Here is a 23,990-nt window from a genome sequence, read left to right as displayed (position 1 = left end):
CCAGTCCCCGAGTCAATCTGTAAGCAAAATTGGCATCCAACTTTCTTTGGCGACCTTTTGATTTTGTTGTTGCTTGTGCTTGGTCGAGTAACCCTCATCTCGTCTGGGTCCCATTCATTTGGTCTATATTTTCCGCTACCGACATGTTCAACGGCCGAGTAGTCTCTGCGGCTCGCACCAATGTCGGGCGGTGCACCGCAAAGGCCAACAAGCGGCAAGATGTTTCTTCGACGATTAAAAGAAGAAACCTCGCGAGTGTCGCGCCGGTAAACTCGGCCTCACGAAGTCACAAGGTCGTGGTCATTGGAGGTGGATCGGGCGGTGTTGCAGTCAGTCACCAGCTCTTGCGCACGGGCAAATTTGCTCCTCACGACATCGCCGTCGTCGAACCCGCAGCCTGGCATCACTTCCAACCCGGGTGGACACTCGTCGGCGGTGGTCTAAAGGACAAGCGGGATCTGCGCAGCCCGATGAAGGAGCTGTTCGATCCCAAACTAAATTTCTACAATGAGAGTGTGAAGGGGTTTTCGCCCGGGGAAAACTTCATCACCCTCGCCAACGGCGACAAGCTCAGCTACGAACAGCTGGTCGTTGCGCCGGGAATCAAGATCGACTACGCTAGCATCAAGGGCCTGCCGGAGGCTCTGGAAGACCGATCGTCTTCGGTGTCGACGATCTATGGCTACGAGACGTGCGACAAGGTATTTGACACCATCCAGCGCCTCAAGAAAGGCAATGCCATCTTCACCCAGCCGGCGGGCGTGATAAAGTGCGCCGGAGCGCCGCAGAAGATCCTGTGGCTTGCGGTCGACTTCTGGAAGAGAGCGGGACTGTACGATCCCGCCAACGCGGCGAACTCACCTATCCAAGCCACGTTTGCCACCGGCCTGCCCGTCATGTTTGGCGTGCCAAAGTACAATGCCAAGCTCGACGAGATGCGCAAGGAGCTTTCGGTGGAGGGACTATTCAAGCACGATCTAAAATCCATTGACGGCGACAAGGCCACTTTTGCACACGTCGAGACGGGCGAGCAGGTCTCGAGGAAATTCGACCTCTTGCACGCCGTGCCGAAGATGGGACCGCATGACTTTGTGAAGAACAGCGGGCTGACCAACGAGGCTGGCTACGTCGACGTCGACGACGCCACGCTGCAGCAGAAGAAATACCCCAACGTCTGGTCGTGCGGTGATGCTTCCAGCCTGCCCACGTCCAAGACGCTCGCGGCCATCACGTCGCAGGTCCCCGTGCTGGTGAAGAACCTGGTCGGAGCAATGGAGGGGAGGAAGCCCGAGGAGACGTACGACGGGTACACGTCTTGTCCGCTGTTGACTGAGTACGGGAAAGTCATGCTTGCCGAGTTCAAGTACGGAGGAGAGCCCAAGGAGACGTTTGGCAATCTGCTGGGCATCGACCAGGCGACCCCGAGACGTGCGTTTTACCACCTTAAGAAGGACTTCTTCCCGTGGATATATTACGAGGCTCATGTCAAGGGGACGTGGCAGGGACCCAAGGGCTGGAGACCATAAGACACTACGTACGCTTGTATGATTGACCTGTAGAGAAGTTTACTTGGAGTCGAGATAGAAAAAGCCTCTTGTTTTCACAACCGCCAGGATGTCACCGAGCAATGAGCGTATACCTCACTTAGCTAGCGCGAGACTACAGGATATTACTGTTGCGGACGTGGGAGCTACAGCACGGTTTGGTCGGTGATGTTAGGTGAGGACACTACGTGCGGCCCGCGGTGGCCCATCGATGATCCAGAGTCCATGACACTCGAAGATTTTCACCTGAGCGAGAAGGGCGAGGAATGAGTCGCCGATCTCAGAATTGAGGGTGGAGTCAAACGAGGAACCCGCTTGAGATCCACAATCGCCGTAGAACAGGATCATACGCATCGACACATGGACGAGTCGTTGTTTGGTTGCGTCTTGTTTGTGCCGCTACATACCGTACTTACACGCTCAGCCGATCTGGTTTGCCTGAACATCACTGCCCGTAAGCGTGATTGGGGCATTCTTCATTCGTGAGGGCTCGAAGATCTGGTATACTCGGACATTCAACTAAATCCAACGGGCAGCTCATCTACAACCTTGCCAGCCCGGTAGGCCGAATCCCTGCGTAGGAACACGACTTACACATGAGAAACAAAGGAATTATTCATGTGAAGTATCAACCGCTGGAAACAATATGATAATGAACAATGGTCATGATTATTTTCGTGTACTAGTAATGTTACCATTTTCAAACAAAGGGTATCCTGAATGCACCGTCCTGATTTCCCCCAAAAAGACAAACGGAGAGAATATTGGTCATTCGAGATCAAACTTGCAAGCGATCAAGCTTGCGACTAAGTGGTGAGGGAGCTCAAAAAAGCCCATCTACCATCGATCCGAATCCCTCAGATCCCAAGAACAGGAAGATCCCAGCTAAAGGTAAAAAGAGAAAGCTGGCCCGGAAGTGACTCAATCCAGGTGATTTAGTAAAAGTGAATGCCGTTGCTCATATTTCGTGAAACAATGTGCGGTGAGAAATAAGCAATAAAGGTAGCGTGATACCTAAGCTTTGACCGTGTAGAGATCAGTCAATCAAAGTCATCTCTCTGTCTACCGTCTAGCCAGTCCCTGGCCTTCTTGAGGCTGAAAGTCCTCCTAGGCTTTGATTCCTGGTAAGATTGATTGCTTGCATAGCCTTTGGGCGGATCAAGAGGGTAAGACTCATTGCCGATGATACCATTGCCTCTCAATTTGTTAGGTGGGGCGTGCGGCTGGGGATCGGATGGCGAGATACCGAGGACACGCTCTTGCTTGCTCAGGCGACGCATCGGAAAGTCTCCAGGTCCACTTGATATGGGAGGCTGACCGGCGTTGAAGCTGGACGGTGGTGCTGGAGAGGAGTGCGTACTGCTTACAGTCTTGGGCGCCTGCATCATTGGACGATTGTTCGAGGAGGATCCGATGGTCAGAGAACGTTGTGTGCTGGGATGGTTGCTGGGCTCTAGATGGTGGCTCGGGGGTGGCCGGCTTTCTGAATCGTGTAGAATATCATGGCTTGTCGGGGCTTGATAAGGCTGGGAGAATTGCGGTTTGTTGCTTGACTGCTGCCACGACTGGATTGGTCGACCTGCGGGAACTGTACCTGATTGTACGTCATGATCCGATTCTTCGTCGCTAAGATAGTCGTCCGTCTTTTGCTGTTTGCGACTGCCAAACAGGCTGAATCGTCGTCGTGGCGTCGCCGTCTTTGGATAGACTTCTTCATCTGTGAAGCTTTCGTCATCACTTTGTACCTGGCCCCAATTGCCTTCAGGACCATGTGAACTCTTGCTGGGTCGTCGCCCAGCCAGACCAAATCTATCGAGAAGAGTAGGTATTCTCTGTACACCAGCATTCTCATCAAGTTTTTCGCGGTCTGAGCTGCCATCATACCAAAGAGCGGGAACAAGTAGTCGATAAGGGATTGTGATTCCAGCGGGTTGCTTTTGATCGACTTCGACGTTGAGCACAATATCCAGACCTCCTTCCAAGTTGATATGATCGTTGACATCGATCTCATTGCCTTCGGCGTCAACAGCAGGAATGTTCCCCTTCCTGGCGGCCTTTTCTGATATATTCGTTGGCCGACGTTGGAACATATTTGGGCGGATTCGAGCGCCAGAAGAGGCTTGATCAAAGGACGATGCACGTGGTCGAGCCGTAGCGTGGAAGTCACCGGATGATTGCCTCGAACCAGATGCATTCCAGTTTTGGGAGACGGAACGGTCCTGTTGCTGGGTAGTACCGTCATGAGAAGCAGAGCGCTCCTGCTCATACATAGCGTCACGATACGAGGTTGGTGGTGCTCGCCGAGAGCTCAGTCGACGGAATAAAGCTCTAGGGTTGACATCTTCTTTGCTGAAGGAGAAGCGTCGAGGACGTGCGTCGGGCGTGCCTTGTTCCTCATCTTCCCCCTCCTCCAACATGGCTGGAGATTCGGGTGGTGAAGGCGGCGGGGTGGAACCAGGGATATATTCTTGAATGGAGCACCAATTGCGTCGTGGTAGAAGATGCCTGTTGTTCCGCTTCTTGTAATCAACATCATGTGTAAACATGGGGATCATGTTTTCGTCAGTATACATATCCAGATGATGAGTTTTGTTACGTTTGTTCAATATGTCTGCCAGCATATCACCAGGAGGTGTATTCACAATGGCTGAAGATATGATGTTCGGCATGTATCGGTGGTCTCTGTCTTTTGGTATCTTGAGCTTCGGATTTGAATGGAATTGGCCGACTGCTGCAAGGTGAACATCTCCACTCAGAATGGTGATACGACAAGACTTTTCTGCTGCGAGATCTTGTAGATCTTTGATGAAGTCGTTCCGTTCGCGCTTGTGATTTTTGGCAGTCCAGTGGTCATCAAGATCATCCAGTATCTCCACGCCGCCATCAAATTTGTTCAAAAACCCGCCTTTCAACACCCCTGCTCTTCCCAAAGCCTTTACCGGATCCATGAGACGACTTGTAAGAACGTTTTCCAACCATACCAAGCGTGGGTAAGCAATTGGCACCCCCAATAGAATGAGCAGATGTTTCGTCTCACCCTCGATCAACTCTTTTCTGCATCGTTCGAGGATAATATCGAGAGTGTCAACACTGAGAACTTCATTGCGCATGCGTTCAGTGCGGCAGTCCACGCCGAGAAATGCGACATGCTTACCCATTCGCATAAAAACGCTTCTGCTGAGTTGCTTGATGTATGGCCCAGGCTCTCTGCCGAGGACCCAGCTTGGCTCATGTGCCGTTGTTTCTTCTGGGACGCTCTGATGCTGGAAAAGCATGTAGTATTTGAAAGCAATGTTTCCTATGCCTGAAAACACCGGAGTTTCCATAAAATGGTGGGGATACGAACCGAAACCATCAATAATATCGTGGTCATCCCAAATGTTCACCATGGGAATCTGACTGGCTGCCATACCAAAGAGACCTTGAGAAAACCACATAGCGTATCGATTGAGATAGAAGGTTTCGAGTTCTTCTTTCATCTCATGCGTGAATGGGGCGTTGTGCTTGTGTGCAGGGTTTCGCATCCGCGTCCACGCGCCAAAGTGTTGGGTCTCAAGCATGACCCGATCATTATAGATTTGATCACCACCGCCAATCATGACATGAAAAGGGCGCGTCTCGTGAGTATTCAGGACATCCCTCCACAATGGATCAGGTCCACTGAAATTATTTGGGTTCACTGACAAGCTGAATCCATTGCAGCTGTGGAACATGATGTTCATTGTCTGTCCTTGGGCTGGAATCCAAAAGCCAACAGAAGCGCCTCTATTGATCCGATAGGCGACATGCTGCTGTTGCTCCGTGAGTTCAACTTCGATGTTGAAACGCCAGAATGTCACGTCTCGGTCAGGATCAGCATATAGCCTCGCTCCTTTGACTTCGGAATACCTGCCGAGCCGCTCGCCATCTGAATTTGAGGACCTCGTCTCAATTGGCGTATTGTGGTAACCATTAAGGTCAGTTGGGCTAGGTGAGCTTTCAAACAGACCATCATCATTTTCAAGCTGAGACAGATCCTTACCCTCCTCAAGGTGATCAATTGGACGCACGTACAATGCTCGGCCAGTCCTGGACAACTTTATCAAGCCAGCCACAGGATCAATATACTCTGGGCTTAGACCATTTTCTCCCACGTGATGAGGAGGAGGGGGTAGCAATTCCCGCGGCTGGCAAAATAGACGTAAAGTTGGCGGCTCGTCGTAAGAAGAGTGTGAGTCTTGCGTGACAATCAAAACGCTTCCTCGCCATACTTCACGATCTTTACCATTCCAGACCTTGACCTTCTTCATGCCTGTATAGCGAAGTAAGGGGCCACATCGTAAGTAAAGTCTAGGCCTGAACTCAGCAGTCTTGTCATCTATAGGTCCCTCCTGGCCTGCCTGATTCGACGCTGATGCTGATCGACTCCGACGTCGCCCGGACCCTGTAGCAGGTTGTTCCCACCAAGCCTTGCTTTTGTCGAGTGGAGCAGCGGCTTCCATAGAGAAGTATTCTGCAGTGAGTCTTGCCGTTCCGGCCTCTTTCCATTCATCCACAGGACGTCGGTTCATAGGCTCCTTGAAAGAAACGCTGGATTTGCGCTGGCGTTGTCGTATGGCATCGGCAACCTTTTCAGGAGGCGAGCGTGGGCTACTAGGATGTGGAGAAGCCTGAAGGCCTCGAACCGCTGGAGGAGGTGTATGTGGAGGATGGCGCTGACTGACAGGCGAGTTCGAGATAGTCATCCACGACGTCGGATCAATGCTTTCAGACTTTTTGGTCGTTGGTACTGGTATCCGACTCGGGTATGCGTCAGATGGCATTGTTCGGTCGATGGAGGCCGGCCGAGGCTTTTGAAGTTTTCGCGATCCCTCTCTAGCAAGAGAATTGGGCGCAGATACTCCTGTCAATTTTTCCAAAGTTGCTTTGTGAGACGCATTCTGTCTCTCCATCAAGCTTTCTCGCCGGGGAAGACGCCTGTCTAGTGTGTGCTCAGCAACAGGCTGTCTGTCGATGTCACCCGAGCGCGATGATTGTCCGCCTGCTGATTTGTGCTCTTTTCGTTTTCTCGACTGTATCGTTTCTGAAGGTCCACTGGCAAATTCTGAGCGTGCCGCGAGCTCCGGTGACTCATTTGCGTCTCTGTCATCGCCTCGATACTTGGTGCTTGATCGGCGAGGCTTGTTCGTGGCGCTTGTCTGCATGGGGCTTGACACGGTGTAGTCAAAGCCCGAAGGACCTTCCCCGGACAAAGTTCTGATGTCAGGCTGATGATTGTCCAGTGTTGTGCTGTGCTGCAGCCGTTGTCGGTGAGTTGTGCTGAGGTTTCGCACTAATCCTACGTCTTCCAAGGTTGCCTCAGTTGGAGGGTCGCGACGAGAAGTAGTGCGTTTGGAGCCAGAAACACTCCTGTGAGTAGGCAAAGGCTCTCGTGGAGAGTTGCTGTCGTTGTTCCCCTTGTTCGCATTGCGCTCTCGGATAAGCATTTCTGCTTCTTGGACCTTCGCGCGCTTAGCCTCCTTGTTGATATCGTTGAGGGTAACCTCCAATTTCTGAAGAGGAGACCGATCGGGAGCCCAGTCTCGTCGCTGAACCTCGTCCCGAAGTGCACTAGATCTACTCACTACCGATGGTGGCTCGTCAATGTGTCGTGGCGCTTCTGAGGCCGGGCGTGACTTTTGATGCAGTCTTGCTGGCTCTGCAGATGGTTCTCGAGCTGACTGCGCCTCTCTCCGAGGGATGGGTACAGGGCCGATCCCATTGAGGCCGGTGGTCCTCAACCGGATACCATCGGTAGGAACAGGCTTTCGGGGGATTCCTGGCACGACATCTTCCTGATTGGCATTTGTTCCTGAGTGTTTCTTGGGATTGAGAGTGTCGCCGGTGTAAACCTCATCCACGTCAGCGAAAGCTTCCCTATGGAATGGCCGTCCCTTCGCCCTTTGCGAGAATGATCTCTGCATGCCGGGCTCTGCCCGCCCTCCTCCGCCTCGATATGAGATCGGCGGTCCTCGAGGGACTTCCGGTGCGGCTGGAAGTTGAGTTTGTACGGGAGCCGTCGCGTCAGAGTAACTTCGCCTCGACGATCCCAAGCTATTTCGACGATCTCCTCCATCATTGTTCCTTGTCCGTGTGTTATTTTGAAGGATCACATCATCCAGCGCCGGGTCATTGTAAAATTCGTGCGGATTCATTGAGGTTGCGATTTACGCAGGGCTGTTCCGGTTCAAGGAGCGGCTTCAGGATATTTCACGATTCCCTGTTGAAAGCCATGAACAAGCAGATTGAATCACTGAAGTAGAATGTCGGATCAGGCTCTCTCAGTTGGGACCGCAGAAGAAAGATTAGGTGCAATGCGTGAATGCTCTGCGGCTGGAGGCTGCGGGATTGGAACGCGATAATACAACGATGGGTCCAAATTGAGGTGAACAATGATGTTAAAGCTATGTGATTTTAACATTATGTACAATAAGAAGTCAGAAAGCAATCCAACACAGCAGAAACGAGTCCTGCAAAGCGCTTGTCTGTAAGTGAGGTACCCATGAATCTGCGTGGCTGGTAGAGTCGATGACCACGTTAGAGGAGCAACAGGACCGAGTAAATCTTGCAGCCGGCCCAAGGGCCAAATTGAAACTCTCTGTCCGGGGCATCATTCGTCACTCGCATGGAGCTGCGGGCCGCCGAACAGAGACCGCGTTAGGCGTATGTTTAACTGGAACACCGCCCAATGGGCAGCAATACAAAGAGAGGCTAGCGACACTGGGCCGTTTTAGCCTTTAACTGCTTTGTCCGCTAAAGCCATCCAATTGCCAGCCTCGCTCGCCTTTGGGAACAGTTGTCCTCCTGGGCGCCGTTGTGCCTGTACCCGTCCTTGTGAGAGGCTGTGACTGCGGCCGCGGCTGTCAATGCTTTACAAGCATTCTGGACGAGTAGCAAGGACAGATTCGGTCGAGAACGCAACGACTACCCAGCAATATCTCCATGGTTTCTTTCTTCCTGGGGACAACCAACTGTTGACTACCAGAACACATCCCTTCGTTCCACAGGCACTTGACCATTCCTTTGGCCCCTTTGTGATACCTCTCGACGCATCATTCCTCCTAGAACACTTGTCCTGAAGACCAGTGCTACTCGGCCTACCTCGACCTCAACCGACGAATTACGAAATACACACTTCTGTGGAGTCCTCCTCGACTGTGCGATAGCTGAGCTTCAACTGGTTGAAGAATGCTTGTCCACTCGCGGCGATAGATCTTTTCGCCTCCGACTTAACATGCGGCTGCCATCATGGCTTTCGCTACTTATTCTGGCCTCGCAGACAGTGGCTAGCCAGCGGGATTACGAGAGGAATGACTACTTTGCCGTTCATCTGAGTCCTGCTGCCGATATCCGCGAGGTGGCTCGACTCTTTGGAGTTAAGCATGAAGGACAGATCGGGGAGTTGAGTGACCACCACACGTTTTCTTGCCCGAAGGGCTCGTGTCCAGACTTTGAAGCCTCTTTAAATGAACTAAAATTACGGAAGAAAAGGCGAAAGAGAGGGGAGACAGGCTTGCATGAACGCAACTCCTGGAGACAACTCTCTGCAGAATTGGGAGGTATACTCTGGGCCGAGCAACAATATCTTCGACATCGTCATGTCAAACGCATTCCACCTCCTGGGCCCCTTGTTCCCAGGCAGGAAACGGCGGGTGACGGGACCGATGCCGAAAAGCAAGAGGCTATACAGCGGCTGGATAGTATCGCCGAGGCGTTGGATATTTCAGACCCTATCTTTAAGGAGCAGTGGCACTTGTTCAACCCGGTGCAACTAGGACACGACCTTAATGTGACCGGAGTGTGGCTCGATGGCATTACGGGTAATGGAACTATCTCCGCGGTCATAGACGATGGCCTCGATATGGACAGCAACGACTTGAAAGATAACTACTATGCTGAGGGCTCCTACGACTTCAACGACAAAGGCCCGGATCCTAAGCCTCGACTTTTCGACGACAAACATGGCACACGATGCGCTGGCGAGATCGCTGCCGTCAAGAACAACGTTTGCGGAGTAGGCATGGCATATGACAGTAAAGTCGCCGGCTTGCGTATTCTATCTAAGCCCATCAGTGATGAAGACGAAGCGACCGCCATCAATTATCACTACCAAGAAAATGACATATACTCGTGCTCGTGGGGCCCACCAGACGATGGGGCGACCATGGAAGCTCCGGGAATCCTCATCCAGAGGGCCATGGTCAATGGTATCCAGAGTGGGAGAGGCGGTCTCGGCTCCGTCTTTGTCTTTGCAGCGGGCAATGGGGCAGCCAGTGAAGACAATTGTAATTTTGATGGGTATACCAACAGCATCTACTCTATTACTGTTGGAGGCATCGACAGAGCTGGAAATCACCCATACTATTCAGAAGCTTGCTCCGCACAGCTTGTCGTGACATACAGCTCCGGCCACAATGATGCCATTCACACGACCGATGTAGGCGTCGACAAATGCTACACGGGCCATGGCGGCACGTCAGCTGCTGGCCCATTGGTGGTAGGCACAGTTGCCCTTGCACTCAGCGTTAGACCAGACCTCAGTTGGAGAGATATCCAATATCTCTGTGTTGAGACAGCTATTCCGATCCATGTTGAGGATGGTAGCTGGCAGGACACCACCATCGGAAAGAAATTCAGCCATACTTATGGATATGGAAAGGTCGATGCCTACCGCTTCGTCGAGGCCGCGAAGTCTTTCGTCCCAGTCAAAGCGCAAGCGTGGTATCACTCGCCGTGGCTCAGCGTCCAACACAAGATACCTGAGGGCGACCAAGGACTTGCAGCCAGCTTCGACGTCACGCAGGAGATGCTGAATGAGGCAAATCTGGAGAGACTCGAACATGTCACTGTTACGATGAATGTCGAGCACGGTAGGAGGGGCGACCTGAGTGCCGATTTGATCAGTCCCGGTGGTGTTGTCAGCCACCTGGCAGTAACCCGTCGTCCTGATGTTGCAGCTTCGGGATATGACGACTGGACCTTTATGTCTGTTGCTCACTGGTAAGTCTTAGTCCTGGATGCATGTATTGTGGCCACTGACCATGTTCTAGGGGCGAGTCTGGAATCGGAAAATGGACCGTCATCGTTAAAGACACCCATGAAAACGAGTTCAACGGCACGTTTGTTGACTGGCGCCTCAACCTCTGGGGTGAAAGCATCAACGAGCTGACCCAGGGTCTTCACCCACTGCCAGATGAGCATGATGATGATCACGAAACGGCCAGCGCGATTGTCAGCACCACCAGTGTCCTGGCAGCTCCCCCACCAACATCGCTCCCAGCAAAACCTACCAACCATATCGATCGCCCAACAAAGCCCAAGCCTGGCGACGACTCCGACACTACAGCCACAGTCTCGAGTATAAGTGCGGTTTCGACTACAGATGCGTTCTCGACTACAAGCAAAGTCTCTGACCCTGCTACCACGACTACCGGAGCAGTAGAAGCTACCCACACCTACTCGGACAGCTTTCTACCCTCCTTCTTCCCTACCTTTGGCGTCTCCAAACGAACGCAGATATGGATCTACGGTTCCATCGGCCTCATCATAGTCTTCTGTGCTGGGCTTGGAGTATACTTCGTGCTCCAACGAAGGAAGAGGTTGCGAAACAATCCACGTGATGCATATGAATTTGAAATGGTCGGGGATGCCGACGAAGACGAGCAGCAAGGTGTCAACGCCCGACGTACGCGCACGGGTAAAGGTAGAGCACGTCGCGGGGGAGAATTGTATGATGCATTTGCTGGAGAAAGCGATGACGATGATCTGTTCAGCGACGAGGACGCCTATCAGGACACGCCCAGTAACGACACTAGTCCGGGTTCCAGGGGCGACAGCCCTGCAGAGCGGGAGAAGTAGAATAGCACCCTGCAGTCAGGCGTCGCTGAAGACGCGCGATGAAATCCTGTACTGTTAACAAGTATTATTACGAGTAGTTCAAACTCCGGTCGACCTTCAAACACATTTCAGACCAGACGGCGCCGACAAAATGCTTGTCATCGCCGAATGTCGCTCTCTGCTCTTGCAAGCTGGCTATCTGCAAGAAAATGAAGCGCTCTGATCGCTTGTTGTGACGGTCGTCTTGTAAGGATGGCCATAAATTTCATGCCGGAAATTACGTGTTATCGTTCTTGGACAATGCGCGCACCCAGAGGTCTGGCCTAGTGAGGAGCCCTTGGAATTGCAGCAGGTTCGGCTGCACCCAGAATCCATCAATCTTCATAGCCACGAGTGAATAATTTCATAAACGATCTGATTACAGCATCATGAGCCCTAGAACACGATACATATCATGGTGGCCGGCTCAAGGTCGTCGTTGAGGCGTCCAACGTTGCGAGGTCACAACTCACCCACGTCCAGCAGCCCATTAATCGAGAACACACCGCCGCTGCTCCCAAAATCCGAACAAGGTACTGATGCAACCCGAAGCAAGCGTCTCCGTGCCTCTACCGTCTCTGGAGAGCAGCAGATCCTGAAAAGACGACGATTGTCATCCAACAGAACCGACATACCTGAACTACGAATCCCGTTACGAAGTCGCGGCGGCCTGCCTAAAATCAAGTCATCGGCGCCATCTGGAGCTCCCACCCAAAATGCAGCCTTTCCAAAACTGCAGGCAAATACACCCAACATTGGGAAACCTCTTGACTCGCCAAGCGGGAAACCCCAGTATGATCAGATCAGAATCATTGAAGAGAGGGCAAAAGCCTCGATACGTGGCAGTGGAGGACTGTCTGCGCCGCGGGAAGAGAGGCGGAAGCTGCGCTCTGAGGACGGAGGGTCACGAGCAAAGACAGAACTGGCCCAATACTTTCCCGACTTCGAGGATATGCTTAGTCTGAAACCTCCAGATCCAGGTTGGTCTCATGCAATACTCAGTAAACCACAGCTAACACGGCACAGAAGCACTAACTGTCCGAAGCAAAGTCGTTCTAGTCGACGATACGCCGGGATTCGACCCTGGAAGCCCCAGAACAGATCCTTTCGGCGTAAACAAGCCTTTACACAACACAGAAGTCATTCAACTCAGTCGGAGAGGCATCTCGACCGATGCTACCGCCGAAGATCCCTTGGACAAGGAGGTATACCTCAAGATCCACGCAAAAGCTGAAAGGCACGAAAAGCAAATGAAGAACGGTGATCGAGAGAGAGCTCAGCATGAAAAATATCAACTTGATAAGCTGCTGGATGATCTTCGTGGACCAGATTGGCTTAAAACTCTGGGAATCTCCGGCATCACCGAGACTGAGAAGAAACGGTACGAGCCTAAACGATTGCTGTTCATTCGCGAGACCCAAGCATTGATCGACAAGTTCAAACGTTGGAAGGAGGAGGAGAAACGCAGGAAGATAGAAAAGGAGCAAGCATTGCTCGAGGAGGCGATGGAAGACGATGAAGACGAAGAGGAAGACGAAGAGGAAGAGGAGGGGAGTTTGGAAGAGGAGGGGAGTTTGGAAGAGGAGGGGAGTTTGGAAGAGGAGGGGAGTTTGGAAGAGGAGGGGAGTTTGGAAGAGGAGGGGAGTTTGGAAGAGTCGTCTTCAGCGACAGATGATGAAAGCATAGAGACTGCATCGACACACGCAGCTAACTCTAGTGAAATCGATGCTCTTGCATCTCAACAACTCATTGATGAAGCGCAGAACGCAAATAAACGCAAAAAGCTCCCACCCGTGTCGGTGCCAGAGTTACCCACGCCACCGAAACCTTTCGTATCATTCTTCGACAAGCGACATCTGCGCGATGCGGCACTTTCGGGACGGCAACGAGGACGTAACATACTGGCCTTCGGTCACACCGTGCCAGAGTTTGAGGACACAGACTTCAAACTACCCAATGATATTCTTACGGAAGAAGCCATCAAAACTAGTCAGAGATCACGGCGTCGTATGCGACGTGGGGTCGACGAATGAACGGCACGCATTGAATGTCAGCAGCTGGTTCTTCGCTGGTATGTATTTTAAAAACAAGAAAGGGAACATTTCTGTGAGACTGGTATGTCTATTCCGCGGGTTGGCCCTGGTTTTTCTGTAGGACTACTGACTGGGAAGCGCAACATGGATATGGTCGGGGGTTTCGCTGCTTGCCGGGATTCAAAAAGGCAAACTGGCGATGATTGTCACAAGTAGCTATGTAGTCATGGCCAACATATAACAAATGTACTTGCTATCAAAAGGCATCGTCAATTTCTTCCAACAGTCCTGAACCGAACTCCCCTTTCTGAGCTGAGATATCTTCCCTCGCCAGTTCTTCGGGAAATCGTTCTAGCATAGCACCGCCCATCCCTGCATCAGGCATTTCGGAACTTCAGCAGGAGTCGTTCTTCTGGTCGGCTTACGCAGTTTCGAGTCTGAAGAATCTCTAGCTCCATCTTTAGCGCGAGGGACCTGAAGCTTAGACAGACGCGCAGTCTCCAGTGACGCAAGGAACACTGGACGTCATATCCATCTGTATTGACAGCGTTCAATGGTTAGCAAGGATCCCTCCTCAAAGGATGTCGGAGAAAGCAGTATGAAAGCCTTGAGAGCCAAAGAGTCGGCTGGCTCCGAATCTTCAGATGGCCGATAGGTTGAATCCTCTCCAGAAGGAGACACGAAACGTGTGGCGTCGAAAGAGTAAGCGAACCTTGTCTACAGGTCTGTCCTAAATTTGGGGTCCAAGCCTCAGCCGCAGTTCGTAGGATTTATCGAATAATCTCCCTGTCCGTTGCTGACGCCGCTTATGGCGAGCACACATACCTTTTATGGACTGTCCTGGCTCTCTCATCTGGTGTGTCATGGGCGGAAATGCTGCACCGGGAGCTATTCTCAAATTCGTCCGTTGAGCAGACGGAATACAAATACAAGTCGCTCGTTTCTACCGCAGGCCATATACAGACTAATCCAATCTACATCATTCAGCCTGGGTACGACTGTCGAGGGCATTCAAAGACTCCGTCGAAGAAATTGGGAGGAGGACAGGACGTTACAGCATGCTCAGAATCCTCACCAGTGTCTGTGCCGTTGTAGGCCTGTGCTTTACGCATATTGTGACGGCGTCAACTACGATCACCGCCGGGCCTGACGCCCTCGAGCCTCGCGCAGCACCTACGTCCACCAACATTGCATGTGGTTATGCCTCCAGTGCTTCCAAGTGGTACTTGTCGGCACATCCTTCAGGCCAGTTCAAGCGAATACATCCTAAGCGCAGCCACTAACTTTACTCCAGCCACAACTGTCGAAATACCAGCAGCCCTTGCCTACGAATGCTTGAAATCCATACCCAACGTTCAAGACCCTGCCTTACGCCTGATCAACTCGTTGCGGACATACCTTGAATTCCAGAGCACGATCGAGTACTTGCAGAAGCCACCCTCTGGGTTTCTCTTTCCGCCGGTCGACCTTCATGAAGAATTGGACAAGATCGAAGGGAACGTCCTTCGTGGACAGTATGAGAGCGAATATGACATGCAAGTCGACATCACTTCGTTGCTGATCTCGACTCATGATGGACACTTGTCCTGGCAAGGTGACCTGTTGGGTGTCTTCCAGTTTCTCCGAGGTGCTGTGGGTAATTTGGGATTGGTATCTGTCTCTTCGGATGGCATAGAGACGCCGCAGGTCTATCTCGCAAGTAAGTACACTCACGTTCTATCAAACCAGGAGCATTGCAGAGTTTCTTGCAGTCAACAACATCCCCTGATCAATTTATCAGTGGTCGAGTGACTGTCCTAATTACCGTGCTCGTATATCATGCCTCCAGGAAACTGTTCTTGATGCGTTGCCATTTCACCATGTCCTTACCAGATCTACTGTCGTGCTCTAATGATAGGTTATTGACCGGTATGACTGACGTGTGCAGGTGACCTTGTTTCGGTAAATGCAACGGTAAAGAAGCTACAACCGGTAACAAACTATACGCCCTCACCAGTTGAGAGCATCGATGGCGTCGATGTCGTCTCTTTTCTCTTGACCCAGTCCATGGTCGGATTATCTCAAGATCCCGATGCACTCTGGAATCAGAACTTCTTTCAGATTGGCAACCAGGCAGTACGGAATTTTGTCGGACCAATATACTACCCTGGCCCTACGACCAACGTGACATTCGCCAATGGAACGACACATCAGATCACAAATATTGCCGTAGTCAGCCTTCCCCTTGACGGCATTGCCACGGGCGAAGATGCATATTCTGTCTTCTGTCCGGAAGCTCTGGAATCAGCAACGGCTTCAGCCGGCGGCACTGCCGCTTCTACGGCCCCTTCGACGGCCACATCTACGGCCCAGGCAACTACGACAACAGAGGCCCCCAGCTCACCCACGATCCCCCTCTATCCGTACCCGGTGATCAAGCATAGCGCCAACTCTGTTGCGGGATACTATCTCAATGACACGGGATACACTGATGTTGCTGTCCTGCAAGTCCGTGATTTTCAGGCTGTTGGCGAAGATCCTTTGACGTATTCAATGGAGTTTCAAGCTGTGGTGCAGAAGTTTCTCAATGCAGCCGTGAAGACAGGAAAAAGGAAGCTCATCATCGATTTCCAGGGCAATCCAGGTAGATATCCCCCCTTACTATGAGCCTCTTCGTGTCTTGACAATATTCCAGGTGGTCACATCGATCTCGGAACGGATTTGTTCGCTCAGCTGTTTCCCTCTTTGCCTCCGAACTCAAAGTCAAATATGCGTGACCACCTCGGCTTTTGGATATTGGGCAACGTCGCGTCATCCAACATCACAGCTGCGATGCAGACACCAGACGGTGGCGAGGACGAACTCGTTTCCGAAGTCACATATACCCCACTAGCGTATCAGTCCGTAGTGGCCGACAACTTGACAGGTTTCCCCGACTTTGACTCCTTCTACGGACCGAACGAGCTTTATGGTGGCAACTTCTCTGCGTTCTTCCAGAATAATTATACCGACGCCTCGGCTTCCGACTTTGGAGGGACCGGCATCGTCATCACCGGCACCAATAATCGCACAGGATTTCGTCAACCTTTTGCGCCGCAGGATATTGTTGTCCTGTACGATGGCTATTGCGCCAGTACGTGCACCGTTGTAAGCGAATATCTCAAATCGCTGGCTGGAGTCCAATTCGTCACGGTCGGCGGCCGTCCACAATCCGGCCCCATGCAAGCTGTCGGCGGTGTCAAGGGGACACAGGTTTTTGAGTTCCTGGGCAATATAGACATTTGGGTCACACTGTGGGAGAGCCCGGAGAACACGCTTCTGGAACTGGCAAATGGGACGATATGGGAGAACTTCACGTTCGAGCCCACTCTTCGTAGCCAAGCGGTAACCTTGGGCGCAAGCTCGGCTGGCGGCGTCAATGGGCGAAATCATTTCCGCTTCGGCGACGAGAGTGAGACGCCGCTTCAGTTCGTCTACGAGGCGGCTGACTGTCGGCTGTGGTGGACCAAGGAGATGCTCTACGACCCTGTTTTCCTCTGGGAGAGGGTCGCGACTGTGGCGTTTAAGGAACGAAAAGGTACCCAGTTCAATTCCAAGTACTGCGTGAGCGGGAGTACGGGACACCCGACGAGCATTTCCGGTGGATGGAGAAATGGGACCTTGGGCCCTCAAACCCCACCGGCGAATGCAAGTGCCTCGGTGGATGGATGGAAGTTGACCGGTCGTCCGTTGGGCGGCGGCGGCGATGTCGGCAAGGGTATTGGATCGACGACCGGCACTGGACTCAAAGTCGAAAACAATGCCGTGACGGACGCCGTGGATGGTACAGCCCTGGCCAGTATGAAGACGGCATGTGCGAGTTACTCGGGCGACAAGTGGCTTGTCAAGCTTGTCTGTAATGCGTTGGGAGTGAAAGTGGACTGAAAGGGGCTGGTTGGTGCGCAACACAACGACAAGTATAAAAGCGAAGGTGGGTATGGAGGTCGTAAGATGGCTGACTGCATTTGGATTCATTATCTATTATGAGCAAGCGAGCATTGCCAGGCGTTTGGATCAATCATCTCACTACCAAGGTAGAGCAGATATCTAGGAGGAGATCTGCCGTTGGCTATTGGACCCAGGAAACTGTGTATAGCATAGCACCAGGTGTAGAGTAAAAGGCCATGCACAGGGATACAGGAATGGCAATGGACAGGGAGTGTTCAGACATGTTCCCCCATGCCAGGCACGTAACAGTCCAAACTACCTGTCACTGTATAAAAGTACTTTCATTCGCGCACTACCACTGACAATCACACCGCGTGCCATCCCGAAAGGTGTTCTAGAATGCCCATATCATGTCGATACAAAAGCAACAAGGTTGAATCCATACGAGAGTAGTCAGAAAGCCTCGACTCCTTCTTCACGGCATGAAACTCCCATATGTAGCTCAGGGATGGGCTACCTACCAGGCAGGTGCAGTTTCAGTTCTAGGTTCAGCAAAACAAACGTGTCCCAGACTGCAATGTAGGTAGGTAGGTAGTGTCCGTATCAAAATCACATTCATACGCTCATCTTCATCTTAATCCCACCGTGAGGCTTGTACCCCACGACCTCGAGGTCCTCCAGCCTCCACCCATCCATCTGTCCGCTGCCCTTGTCGTCACGCTTGATGTTCAAGGTCGGGAACTCCCGCGGCTCGCGCTGCAGTTGCTCCTTCAACGCGTCGATGTGGTCCAGGTACACGTGCGCGTCGCCCATGGTGTGGATCAGTTCGCCGGGGACGAGGTCGCACGCGTAGGCGAGCATGTGCGTGAGCAGGGCGTAGCTTGCGATGTTGAACGGCACGCCGAGACCCATGTCGCATGACCGCTGGTACAGGACGCACGAGAGATGTCCCTTCGCCTTTAGCTTGGCCGTCGAGGACGGCGTTGCCGATGTCGTTGATTCTTGCGAAAGCGCCTGTTCGCCGCGCGGCGCGTCAGGGTAGCTCACGTAGAACTGGGCGAACATGTGACACGGCGGGAGAGCCATGAGTTTCAGGTCGGCGACGTTCCATGCGCTGAGGATGATGCGACGGTCGTAAGGGTTGGTTTTGAGCTTGCGCACGATCTCGGCGATCTGGTCGACGCCCTTGCCCGCGTAGTCCGCGTGGCAGTCCGAGTAGGGCGCGCCGAAGTGCCGCCACTGGAACCCGTACACGGGGCCCAGGTCGCCCTCTTCCCGGTCCGTGAAGCCTAGGTTGTCGAGAAACTCGCGAGATCCGTTGCCGTCCCAGATGTGTATGCCCGCTGACGAGAGCGGTTGGGAGCTCGTGCACCCGGAGATGAACCAGAGAAGTTCGGTCGTGACGGCGCGGAGGAAGACGCGTTTGGTGGTGAGAAGGGGAAGGACGGGAATGTAGGTTGAGGCACGATCGTCGCCACCATCATCGTCGGAGGAGGAGGAGGAGAGCCTCGAGAGACTGAAGCGCAGTTGGGGTGGTGCAAAGAGCGAGAGTGTCCCGGTCCCGGTACGGTCGGGGCGATGTTCGCCCCGCGAGAGGATATCGCGGATCAGATTGAGGTATTGGTGTTCTTCATGATTGGGGTCTGAGGCGACTGAGGGTGGTGTCGGTGTCGAAGTGCCCGAGGAGCCGTTTTGTAGATTTTTCACATTCTCCTTGATGAAGTTTATCGAGTTGCCCGGGGTTTGGACTGAGTCCTCGGTCACGGCAGAGGGAGCCATGGTTGAGGTTGAGTTGAGGACGAGGCTGGCGTTGTTGATGGCGTGAATCTACGTTCGGTACATGTGTGTATCGCAGTCATGTCGCACAGGATGGGCCTGTCTTACTTAAGTGGTTTTGTAGAAAACGCGACAAGACGCGTTGAGACGCGATGGTGGAGGTGACATCATTGCACCATGGGCTACGAGTCCTATGCAAACAAACAATCCTCTCTCTCCTACTTGTACCTGAACCATACTTACGACACTGATGAACCTTCAAGTATCACTCTTATCGATCATATACTACACTCTGATCTCTTGTACTGCTTGCAGAACAATAATCCTCGGGTGTGGTAATTTCCCACTTCGACGAATGCATCCACCACCATCAACAGCGTCCCCTCACCAGGCTCGAGTGAAAAAGTAGATTATCAGGCTGGCTGCATCATAAGGGGCACATCTCATCTTCTGCTCTTTACCGTAACAAGGCAAATACAGTCACACGATGACCCGTTTCACGGTCCGCCGGGCATAGAGGTAGGCAACAAATGCAGATGCCACGCTGAACAAGGCGTAGGGCAACGAGGCAACTACGATTACTGTCCCGTACACATATCAGGCTCAATCTCCACAGCAGAACGTACCTGGCAGATCACGCTACATTTCCAAGGTGATACAAGACGTCTGCCTGCCACATGTTGTTGGATGGCATGAGTTTTCGATTGGACGCTATTAGCCGCAAAGGCAAACCACACCTCCTTTTATCGCCGATAGAATATGTGCGCGGTTGCGGATGCTTGCTTCACAGTCTAATACAGCTACACTGGTAAAGCAGGAGAGGAGGAAGATGAGGCTGAAATATTGACCTATATAATGGACATGATATCTCGAGGAATTCCTCCAAAACATTCATCACTTTCGTCTCTCACTCTTTGATCGTTCACCCCTTACGAAGGCTTGTCGACATACCCAACTCCTAAGTCAGAATCAACATGCCACTAAAGCGCCGCTTCAGATGTTGTTGTGAACAGCGACAATACCTCGAGTACAAGTAAGTATCCGGCATTTTCATTTAGTATCAAATACACCTGGGACGATTGATTTCCATGACCGGCGGGTTGCGAGGTTGATCACCGCGCAAGAGTTATCATATTGTACTCGGTAATTCAACGCTGACTGACATAGCCCTGTTGCCGACACTTTATGCAACGACCCTACCGCTCTTGAATTTCCTGTATCCGAGTCAGAAAGCGGCAACAGTGGACTTTGATCCACTTGGCCGCAGCGAGAGCACGCGCACCAAGCCGCGATCTCTCGAACATTACGCCGGGATGTTGAGAGCAGGCACAATGATCGAGCATGGTGGTATATGACCATGTTCGCTGGAAGCTTATGGCTTCACCAATCCACGTTTCTCGTGTTCATCATCTTGCGGGATGATGCACGATCTGTTCTGAGGCCCTCCTTGCCGAGCGAGGGGTGGTCGATGGACATTCAACGTTTTTCATAGCGAAGGGTGACGAAAAAGGGGGGAAAGGTGGACACTCAGGGAATTGTCCTCTTTTGCGACTGGTAATTATCCTCATTCAACCACCTGATCAATCATTCTACTATCATGGCCTACATGGCGGCCGGAGGAGAAAATGTCGGTTCATATACGCTCATTCAGAAAAGGAGATTATTTGATGAAATTGTGATAACAGCAATCTAGTTCAGTTCATGACCTGTCCCTTCTTTTCGTCTTCGGGTCGTGCTAATCACTTCATCACTACCGACCATCAGTATACGACGAAGACTACGCTCACTCAGCAGCTACGCCCTCGGAGAAGATCGGCAAGATCAGGTAGAGGGTTCCTTGCAAACTCACCGAGCAGCGACTGAGCTTCCAGCCGTATATGTTTGGTAGAAGGCAACTCAATCAAGTCATTAGTGTCGCCGTCATGGTCACCATCACCATCTCCATCTCCATCTTTCTCGTCCAGCTCTTCGTCATCATGCATAGCACAATACTCTTCAAAAGCACGCTGAATCTCCACGCGGATCTTGATCGACTGTAACACCGCACTGTTCTTGACCATGAATATCAATCTGGCTTCGTCAATGCCGTGCGTTGCGCCGTTGTCCGTTTCATCTTCACCGTGCACGTCGTCGCTAGAACCCACCTCGTCGTGGCAGGGAGTCGTCTTACCGTTGCAGTGATTCCCGTCTGTCGTGTGCTTGCACCATTCCTTACTCGCCAGCGCGATAAACAGGTGCACAGCCCGAATCAGCCTCACTAGACCGCTCTGTGCTTTCGGCAGTTGACTCCGGCGAAGGTCGTTGATGATACGGCTGGCAGTGGCACATGAGGAAGGGTACGTACTTCCCAAGGCGTGGCTGTGGTCCAAGTGTGGTGTGAGGTGTGCAGATCTATATAAGTTCACTTCTACTTTCGAGGCTTGAGCAGCGGCTGTCGTGGCGGCAGCGGTGGTGGTGAGGGTGGTGGCTTCCACATCTGATATAGACAAGGTGAGGCTGGCCATGGTCGGCATGGCACCTCAGTTTGAGCAGACAAAATGAGTATACTTGACTCACCTGTCCTTCCAAGTAATGCAATGAAACACAGTTTAACAGTGTTTAGCGTGCACTTTTCCTTCGAAGGAGTTAAAGACCCAGTAGTCGTGCCAATAAAGACACCCTGATAATGATATGGTGTGCGCGGTCTTGGTACGCCTTTGTGACCGGAGACACAATGGCAAGCAGGTGGGAGTCCAAGGGAGAAAAGGGTACGATCGTCCAGCTAACATTCATAGCGAGGATGATGCCTGTACAAACAAGACAATGCGTCTTTGATTGGAGTGTCAAGTCATTTTGATATTCTCACTAGGTCTACCTCAGTCAATGAACCACTGGGCCAGAATTTGTACTCTTCGCTTCAAAAAGACGGTAAACTACTTCCTTGGGTAAGCCGTAAGTCAAAGCTACCTACAACTTCGATTCCGGTCGAATCTGCAAGTCGTGTCTGCTGAGATCATGTATACTCTTCTTCCCCATATTGCCGAGCATGTTGTCCGTGTCGGCCAGTAAGCACCTCAGGACATGCTCGACACCCTGTTGTCCGCCGATAGCGAGGCCATACATGTATGGGCGTCCGATGCACACCGCCTTGGCGCCCAATGCGAGCGCCTTGAGCACGTCGGCACCCGTACGAACGCCACTGTCGAACAACAGTGTCAACTTGGACCGCTGCACGACTTCGTCGGCAGCGATTTCGGCCAGAACGTCGAGCGACGCAATGGCTCCATCGCACTGTCGGCCGCCGTGATTGGAAACAATGATGCCGTCCATGCCGTACTCGATGGCCCTGTGAGCGTCTTCGACAGTCTGAATGCCTTTCAATACGATCGGCCCGTCCCAGAGCTTCTTGAGAATCTCGAGGTGCTTCCACTCCCGATACGTTCCAGAGTTCAAGACGTCCAGCCAGGCCCGCGACTTTTGCAAGACGTGGATGTTCGTCAGCACGCGGGCAGCGCCGTACGCAGAGCCGGGGCGTCTGAGCATCGTCCACAACTCGGCCAGCTTCTCGCCGTAGCTGCGGGTGTCTTGCCGCTGAAGTTCCTCGTAGCGTCGGTTGAAGACGGGATCCGAATGGCCGATTTGGCAACCGTCGCCCCAGATAAATGGCAAATACGACGCGTCGAGGTCATTCGGTCGCCAGGCAAGGTTGAACGTGTCCAAGGTCACGACGAGGACTTTGTATCCATTCGCCTTGGCCCTGTCGAGGAGACTAACGGTGACGTCCTCCCACTGCGGCCGTGGCCAGTAGAGCTGATACCATCTGTCACCGTCTCCGTTGGCCGCGGCGATCTGCTCAAGTGTTCTCGTCGCAGCAGAGGACACGATCATGGGCACGCCGACCTTCTGACACGCTTTGGCCGTGGCCTCTTCGCCATCGTTGTGCATGATTTTTTGTACGCCCACGGGCGCGACAAGAAGTGGGCTTTTGTACCGTGTGCCGAAAAGCTCAATGCCAACTTCCCGCTGCGTGGCATTGACGAGCATACTCGGTCGCAGACGGTAGCGATCAAAGGCAGATAGATTCGCAGCATGAGTCTTGCCGCTGCTGGCAGAGCCGTAGACGTATCCAAAGTTGGACGCTGGCACCTTTGCTCGTGCTAGAGATTCCCATTCTTGAGGCTTGGTCGAAAACAACGGGGCACGCAACGACCCGTAGACTTCACGTTGGTAAGAGGAGTACGCATCTGGGTCTGGCTCCGTGTACGGCTGGTTTAATTGCGATGCATCACCTTTGGTCGCCATTGCGGAACTAGGAGTGTTGCGTCTTGACGAGACAATGGACGAGGCAGAGAGGTAACAAGAGAGAGGCACAGTCGATCATCCGGGGTATATGAGGACAAAAGGCATGGGATACACGTTGAAAAGGGAGCAATACCTCGCCGCTTATCCGGCAAAGGGGTGTAGGATACCGAGGTTCAAAAGGTGAGGTTGAGGTGAATCTCACTATACTGCGCTGGGAGACAACACGCGAGCGCTCGGGCGAACAGAATGGGCCTCTCACAGTACAAGGCCGTTAAAGGGTCAAACGCCCAACACTCCATACCAAATCGCGCTAGGCTGCGACTGGTGAATCTGACTGCCAGCACTGATTTCCAGCTTAGCACAAAAGGCCCAACCACAACAACTCGTTTTTCTATGGAAAATCGGTTGATTCTGTTGTACCTCGTAAGAGGGAAGAGATTAGGGCCAGGGATAGCAGACAGATACAAGAAAATGAGAGAAGTAATTGTGGATCAGGTTGTGCTGGGAATAGTTGGTATGTAGAGACAAGAGAGGGCGAAAGCGGGAACTTATCACT

General features: G+C 52.4%; 8 protein-coding genes across 8 annotated transcripts; 4 read left to right on the top strand and 4 right to left on the bottom strand.

Annotated features, from left to right (window-relative positions):
• Positions 1–143: 143 nt before the first annotated feature.
• On the top strand, positions 144–1,526 carry PV08_00276 (uncharacterized protein; the record flags this gene model as incomplete). The annotated part of the gene is made up of 1 exon (XM_016374642.1): positions 144–1,526. One exon carries the CDS (start codon positions 144–146, stop codon positions 1,524–1,526), a length of 1,383 nt encoding a protein of 460 aa, XP_016239918.1.
• A 1,058-nt stretch (positions 1,527–2,584) lies between these two features.
• On the bottom strand, positions 2,585–7,717 carry PV08_00275 (uncharacterized protein; the record flags this gene model as incomplete). The annotated part of the gene is made up of 1 exon (XM_016374641.1): positions 2,585–7,717. One exon carries the CDS (start codon positions 7,715–7,717, stop codon positions 2,585–2,587), a length of 5,133 nt encoding a protein of 1,710 aa, XP_016239917.1.
• Positions 7,718–8,796: 1,079 nt separating this feature from the next.
• Positions 8,797–11,420, top strand: PV08_00274 (uncharacterized protein; the record flags this gene model as incomplete). The annotated part of the gene is made up of 2 exons (XM_016374640.1): positions 8,797–10,562; positions 10,613–11,420. 2 exons carry the CDS (start codon positions 8,797–8,799, stop codon positions 11,418–11,420), a joined length of 2,574 nt encoding a protein of 857 aa, XP_016239916.1.
• A 433-nt stretch (positions 11,421–11,853) lies between these two features.
• PV08_00273 (uncharacterized protein) lies at positions 11,854–13,471 on the top strand (the record flags this gene model as incomplete). Its single annotated transcript, XM_016374639.1, has 2 exons — positions 11,854–12,418; positions 12,465–13,471. The coding sequence occupies 2 exons, from the start codon at positions 11,854–11,856 to the stop codon at positions 13,469–13,471; spliced, it is 1,572 nt and encodes a 523-aa protein (XP_016239915.1).
• A 1,200-nt stretch (positions 13,472–14,671) lies between these two features.
• On the top strand, positions 14,672–17,374 carry PV08_00272 (uncharacterized protein; the record flags this gene model as incomplete). Its single annotated transcript, XM_016374638.1, has 3 exons — positions 14,672–15,170; positions 15,399–16,094; positions 16,146–17,374. 3 exons carry the CDS (start codon positions 14,672–14,674, stop codon positions 17,372–17,374), a joined length of 2,424 nt encoding a protein of 807 aa, XP_016239914.1.
• Positions 17,375–17,992: 618 nt separating this feature from the next.
• Positions 17,993–19,156, bottom strand: PV08_00271 (thymidylate synthase; the record flags this gene model as incomplete). Its single annotated transcript, XM_016374637.1, has 1 exon — positions 17,993–19,156. One exon carries the CDS (start codon positions 19,154–19,156, stop codon positions 17,993–17,995), a length of 1,164 nt encoding a protein of 387 aa, XP_016239913.1.
• Positions 19,157–20,940: 1,784 nt separating this feature from the next.
• On the bottom strand, positions 20,941–21,657 carry PV08_00270 (uncharacterized protein; the record flags this gene model as incomplete). The annotated part of the gene is made up of 1 exon (XM_016374636.1): positions 20,941–21,657. The coding sequence occupies one exon, from the start codon at positions 21,655–21,657 to the stop codon at positions 20,941–20,943; it is 717 nt and encodes a 238-aa protein (XP_016239912.1).
• Positions 21,658–22,099: 442 nt separating this feature from the next.
• On the bottom strand, positions 22,100–23,434 carry PV08_00269 (uncharacterized protein; the record flags this gene model as incomplete). Its single annotated transcript, XM_016374635.1, has 1 exon — positions 22,100–23,434. One exon carries the CDS (start codon positions 23,432–23,434, stop codon positions 22,100–22,102), a length of 1,335 nt encoding a protein of 444 aa, XP_016239911.1.
• Positions 23,435–23,990: the final 556 nt, after the last annotated feature.

Source organism: Exophiala spinifera, assembly GCF_000836115.1.
Source record: "Exophiala spinifera strain CBS 89968 unplaced genomic scaffold supercont1.1, whole genome shotgun sequence".
Classification (NCBI taxonomy): Eukaryota; Fungi; Ascomycota; class Eurotiomycetes; order Chaetothyriales; family Herpotrichiellaceae; genus Exophiala; species Exophiala spinifera.
Note: the sequence above shows the minus strand (reverse complement) of the source record. Positions and strands in the feature narration are given on the sequence as shown.